The sequence below is a fragment of the Malus domestica genome, chromosome 04 (genome assembly GCF_042453785.1).
Source record: "Malus domestica chromosome 04, GDT2T_hap1".
Classification (NCBI taxonomy): Eukaryota; Viridiplantae; Streptophyta; class Magnoliopsida; order Rosales; family Rosaceae; genus Malus; species Malus domestica.
Window position 1 is genome coordinate 8,804,936 of NC_091664.1, and position 6,740 is coordinate 8,811,675.

General features: G+C 38.3%; 1 protein-coding gene across 1 annotated transcript; it reads left to right on the top strand.

The window, feature by feature from the left end:
- Positions 1–2,017: 2,017 nt before the first annotated feature.
- Positions 2,018–3,076, top strand: LOC139194974 (uncharacterized). The gene is made up of 3 exons (XM_070820137.1): positions 2,018–2,083; positions 2,393–2,690; positions 2,793–3,076. Exons 1-3 carry the CDS (start codon positions 2,018–2,020, stop codon positions 3,074–3,076), a joined length of 648 nt encoding a protein of 215 aa, XP_070676238.1.
- The last annotated feature ends 3,664 nt before the right edge of the window (positions 3,077–6,740 follow it).

Sequence of the window (6,740 nt, forward strand, 5' to 3'; positions counted from 1 at the left end):
TGGGTTACTCCCATATTGCTAATTGATTTTACGGTGAATCTCAACTTTCTTCAAAATCAACATAATTTGCCTCCTATTATCTAGTGGAACAAAAAATCTCACCTAGGTAAAGTTTTGATGCTTACTTTAGTAGTAGGTAATTGCCTCTATTTGACTATAGTGTCCCGGCTCCAAAGCACATGCGCATAGATGTAAGTTGGATACTACTTGTTTGTTGAGTTCAACTGTATATTTATCGTGCGACTATTACGGACGAATTGTTCTGTTCTATCTGAATTGCTCTATAGATATTCTATCGTTTATAATCATGAATAAAACATTTGACGCTGACAACCTCCAAATGCAGAAAAGAAACCTAAATTTGAGCCACAAGGTTGTTGATTTGATCATCTGCATGACATTGTTGTATGGCACCGGCCAGGGTAATAATATCAATACAAAGTTGGAAGAACAGTTTGCTGCAGAGATGGCCCCTCCTCCTTAGATTTGCCGCTAACGTCGATATCAAGACCTAAATTTGGCGGTGTCAATTTGTTCAAGTTGTTGTCAATTATTCATCTTCTTTGTCTTCTTCCTCTTCGTCCACGTTAGTACAGCAATGCATGTGATGGTTGCCATGACATCCTCGACAATGATTTGGGGACCAAGCTTCTCTGCCCACCCACTTCCCATACATTTTCATTCTCTCCTATTTGTACGGTCATGGTTATACCACATCAACATTTTATATCACTATTCTTTTTTGTCTAATTATCTCTATAAAAAATCAATATAAAATGTTGACGTGGCTTAACCGTGATCACATAAAATATGAGAGGATAAGAGTGTATGAGAACTGGGAGGACAGAGAAGCCGGGTCCATGATTTGGTGCTCTTCCTGTAACATAAAACAGCTATAAATCTAAGGGGTGTGCTATCCACACACCCTTTTTTCTTCTCACACACCCCTTATTAATTTCTGTCATTTGATCTTCTTCAATTCATCCGATCCAACGGCCGAAAATTAAAAAGGTTGTAAATTTCAATATGTACCCTTAACTTTGAAAATACGTTCCTGAAACAAAGTCTATTCCAATTTCATGGGATGTAGTAATACGAGTTGCTCTATAAATAGAGCACTCGATTGCAATCAAACATACAGAAAAAAAGAAAGATCAATAACAATATCCATTCCTCCCTCCTTTATTTGTTATTCTTTTGTGCTATCGTTTCAGTATGACATTTTACACCTGCTTCGCTCTATTCATTAAAAAGGTTATCCCTCTAACTTTGACATATTTATAACACGTTATCAGCACGACTCTCTAAATATAACTATTCCTCATTTCTTTTCGCCGAACAAAAAAAAAATGTTTCCTCTAAGGTTTTTACTATTCATCTTCTTCCTCTGCCTCAACTACGCGATATACCTTCGCGACGAACTGTTTGCTCCATGCCTGCTTCTAGTTCTCAACCTAATGGTTACATACATCTTAGATTTCTTGTTTGGTATAGATATCAATTACTAACCCAATATTTATTTTTACTGCAATCCAAGAGGGTGTGGTACAATCACCCATCTTGAACTGCAAATTTCATCTTACTGCGATCCAAGATGGTGCGGTATCATCGCTTATCTTGGACTACAAATTTAATTTTACTGCAAATTTTAGGTGGAGCGGTATAATCGCCCGCCCTACCCTGCATAATTAATTTGCCTGCAATTTAATTTCATTGCAATTTTAGATGGTGTGGTATAATCGCCCACACTGCTATGATTATTTAAATTTTCCTGCTACTTGAATGGTGCGGAATAATTGCCCATTCTATGTTACATTATTTCAATGAGAATGGTGTGGTACAATCGCCCTCCTCATTCATCTTGAAAATCTCGAGCCTGAAGTTTTCAGTGCTTATCATTTTGGCTTGAAGATTAAAATGAAAAATTTGTAAGAACCAGAAGTTCTAACACTATATTCCTCCAGGAATACATATTATTGCAAGTTCTTACACATCTCATTTTCTTTCAGAAAAGAAAATGGCGAACTTGGTGAAGCTTGATTATGCTGCCCTGGACATTACCGAGAAGAATTACCTTACTTGGGTACTAGATACCAAGATCCATCTGGAATAAAGGAATCTTGGAGATACCATCAGGGAAGAGAGCAGCTCATCCTCTCAAGAGCGGGCGAAGGCTAAGATTTTTATTCGTCGCCATCTTGATGAGGCACTAAAGAGCGAGTACTTAATGGTTGAAGATCCGTTAACTCTTTGGAATACATTGAGAAGCAGATACAATCACCAGACAACGGTGATTCTTCCAGGAGCTCGCTATGAATAGACTCACGTAAGAATCCAGGATTTCAAGTCAGTGGCAAAGTACAATTCTATGTTGTTCAGAATTACCTCTCAGCTGAAGCTCTGTGGGGATACTATTACTAAGGAGAATTTGTTGGAAAAGACTTTCAGCACATTTCATGCCTCTAATGTGCTTATACGGCAGCAGTATAGAGCACGAGACTTCACTGAATACAACCAGCTGATATCTGTACTCTTGGTAGCTGAACAGAACAATGAGCTCCTGATGAAAAACCATCATTCCCGACCTACTGGATCTGCACCATTCCCAGAAGTGAATGCTACTTCCCTTGAAGTGAACGCCACATTCTCTGGTGGCAATAATCATAGACGAGGACATGGACATAAACGAGGTCGGTAGAATAGGAAAGGTAAGAAACATGATGGTCAGTTTCACAACCAGGTTCCAAGGCATAATTCAGGCCCGAGTTTTAAAAATGTGAATCGCCACAAAGGCAAAGCTCACATGAACAATGCTCCTAGGAACTCTGAAGGAGCCTGCCATAGGTGTGGTGGCAATGGGCATTGGGCACGTACTTGTCGTACCCCAAAACATCTGGTGGATATGTATCAAGCCTCCTTCAAGGAGAAGGGTGTCGAGACTAATTTTATCGACCAGGCTAAACCAATGGATATACCTGATCAAGTGTGTGACTTATCAGGACAATTGAACACAACCCACCTAGATGTTTCAGACTTCATTATGGAAATGGAGAATGAAGTATACCGGTCCGACTGAAACGTTTATGTTTGATGTACTTTTATTATGCTAAACTTGTAGTTTAAAACTAGCATTTCAGATTCAATAAAAGTGGCATGTAAACTCCATGTTATAACTTGCTTCTAACTCTGATTCCCTTACTCAGAGAGCATGGATAAAAACTATGTTCATTCTCAAAACATGAGAAATGGCAAAGATATTTGTCTTGCAGATTGCGCAACTACACATACAATACTTCGAGATTAAAAGTATTTCTCAAGATTGATGTTTACAAGAATAAGGGTAACAACAATATCAGGCAAATCAGATGTAATTGAAGGCTCAGGGAAAGCCCATATTATGTTACCAAATGGAACAATATTGTCCATACAGAATGCATTGTATGCTACTCGATGTACTCGAAATTTGTTAAGTTTCAAAGACATACGTTTAAATGGATACCACATTGAAACAAAAAGTGTAGAAAATGTGGAGTATCTATGCATTACCTCCAATGATACCCAGAAGTGTATATTGGAGAAGTTGCATGGTTTGTTGAGTGGATTGTATTATACATACATAAAGACAGTTGAATCACATACTGTTATGAACCAGAAGTTCATTGATTCAAAAGTTTACATGTTTTGGCATGACCGTCTGGGTCACCCAAGATCTACCATGATGCGTAGGATCATTACCAACTCTAATGGACATCCATTATTGAGCAGACATATTGCTATCTCAAATGATAACCCTTGCAAGGCTTGTTCTCAAGGGAAGTTGGTAATCAGACCATCACAACTAAAGGTTGATGCTGAATCCCCATCATTTCTGCAAAGAATTCAAGGGGATATTTGTGGACCTATTCAACCATCATGTGGACCATTTCGATATTTTATGGTTTTGGTTGATGCATCTACCCGATGGTCACATGTTTGTCTCTTGTCTACTCGGAATGTAGCTTTTGCGAGACTTCTTGCTCAGATAACTAAGTTACGAGCACAATTCCCAGATTATCCCATTAAGTCAATTCGACTTGATAACACTGGTAAATTTACGTCTCAAACCGTTGATGATTACTGCATGACATTGGGCATCGATGTTGAACACCTTGTTCATCATGTCCATACTCAAAATGGTTTAGCAGAAGTATTGATCAAGCAGCTTTAGTTTATAGCCCGCACTCTACTTATGAAAACAAAATTGCCAGTTTCTACATGGGGACATGCCATCTTACATGTTGCATCATTGGTTCAATTAAGACCTATAGCCAATCACCAATACTCCTCAGTACAACTCGTGTTTGGGCATCAGCCAAACATTTCACATTTATGAGTTTTTTGTTGTGCTGTTTATGTACTTATTGCACCCCCACAACGCACTAAAATGGGACCTCAGCGTAGACTGGGAATTTATGTGGGTTTTGATTCACAATCTATCATTAAATATTTGGAACCCTTGACAAGTGATATGTTTACAACTTGTTTTGCTGATTGTCACTTTGATGAGACAGTCTTCCCCTCATTAGGGGAAGAAAAGACCATTCCAGAAGGGCGGAAAGAGCTGACATGGGTTGTTCCCACATTGTCTCATTTTGATCCACGTAACACTCAATGTGAAAATGAAGTGAAAAGAATCGTTCATCTTCAAAGCATTGCCAATAAAATGTCAGATGCATTTAATGATGCTATGAAAGCGACAAAATCACGTATACCAGCTGCAAATGCACCCGCAAAGATTGATGTCTTTGTTGGACAAAATAAAGTGGTAGTGAATGATTCATTTGGTGCACGCCTGAAGCGTGGTAGACCACCAGGTTCAAAAGATTCAGCCCCTCGAAAAAGAATGACAAGGGCACAACTCAAATGAAATCATTCAGGAAGAGAGAATGAATGACAAATCCACAATTCATGATTCTGGACTTCCAGAAGAAGAAAATGTCCTTGATGAGACACATGTCCCTGAAGAGACAGCAGTACATGAGAGCAAAAAAATCTCCATAAATTATGCATGTACTAATGAATTGTGGGATCAGAATGAAATAATCATTGACGATATGTTTGCATTCATAGTAGCCACTGAAATCATATTAAGTGATGATATTGAGCCCCGCTCTGTTGATGAATGTAAATAGAAGCAAGATTGGCCTAAGTGGAAAGATGCAATCTAGGCAGAATTAAATTCCTTGGAAAGGCGAAATGTTTTTAGATCAGTAGTTCAAACCTCGCCTAATGTAAACCCCGTGAGTTACAAATAGGTATTCACAAGGAAACACATTGAGAAAAATGAGATTGCAAGATATAAAGTACAACTCGTTGCACAAGGTTTTTCGCAAAGATCTGGAATTGATTATGAGGAGACATACTCTCCTGTAATGGACGCAATTACGTTCCGTTACTTAATAAGTTTAGTGGTTTCAGAAAAGCTTGACATGTGACTTATGGATGTCATCACCGCGTATCTATATGGAGAATTAGATACTAACATATATATGAAAGTCCCAGAAGGACTTAAGTTGCCTGAAACAAGTAACATACCATGAGGTATGCTCTCGATCAAATTAAAGCGATCATTGTATGGGCTAAAACAATCTGGACGAATGTGGTATAATTGTCTCAGTGAGTATTTGATCAAAGAAGGATACATCAACAATGTCATTTGCCCTTGTGTGTTCATTAAGAAATCCAACTTTGGATTTGCTATAGTGGCAGTATATGTTGATGATATGAATCTAGTTGGAACCCTTGAAGAGCTCAATAAAACTGTTGAATATCTGAAAAGCGAATTCGAAATGAAAGACCTTGGGAAAACAAAATTTTGTCTTAGCCTGCAGATCGAGCATTGTGCTAGTGGAATTTTGGTTTACCAGTCAGCTTACATTGAAAAAATCCTGAAGCGATTTGACATGAACAAAGCTTATCCACTCAGCACGCCAATGGTCGTTCGTTCTCTGGACATTAAAGCTTATCCATTATGTCCAAAAGAAGATGATGAAATGGTCCTTGGTCCAGAAGTACCACATCTGAGTGCAATAGGTGCTTTGTTGTATTTAGCACAATGTACTAGACCAGATATAGCTTTTTCAGTTAACTTGTTAGCAAAGTATAGCTCTGCTCCAACAATTCGTCATTGGAAATGTGTCAAAGATGTATTACGATACCTTCGTGGGACAACAGACATGGATCTCTTATACTAAAAGAACTCCACAAATGACCAGGTCCTTGTTGGATATGCAGATACTGGTTTCATCTCTGATCCTTATAAAGTCCACTCACAAACTGGATATGTGTTTAAGAATGGAGATACAGCAATCTCATAGCGCTCAACAAAGCAAACATTAGTTGCTACATCTTCAAATCATTCAGAAATACTTGCTTTACATGAAGCAAGTCGTGAATGTTCCTGGTTAAGATCAATGATCCATCATATTCGGAATTCATGTGGTCTACCTTCAAAGATAAACACTCCAACTGTCATTCATGAAGATAATGCAGCCTGTGTTGCCCAAATGAAGGAAGGATTCATCAAGGGCGATAAAACTAAACACATATCTCCAAAGTTTTTCAGTGCATATAAGCTCCAGAAGGCTAAAGTTATTGAAGTCAGACAAATCCGTTCTAATGAAAATCTGGCAGATTTGTTCACCAAATCTCTACCAAAATGCACGTTTAAGAAGTTAGTGCAAAGTATCGGATTACGTTGA

Excerpts from the sequence above, each read along its gene's own strand:
- LOC139194974 (XM_070820137.1), top strand. The coding sequence starts at position 2,018 with ATGGCGAACTTGGTGAAGCTTGATTATGCTGCCCTGGACATTACCGAG. Across the intron at positions 2,084-2,392 it reads AGAAGAATTACCTTACTTGG|CTGAAGCTCTGTGGGGATAC; the intron begins GTACTAGATACC and ends ATTACCTCTCAG. Across the intron at positions 2,691-2,792 it reads AGGACATGGACATAAACGAG|GCAAAGCTCACATGAACAAT; the intron begins GTCGGTAGAATA and ends ATCGCCACAAAG.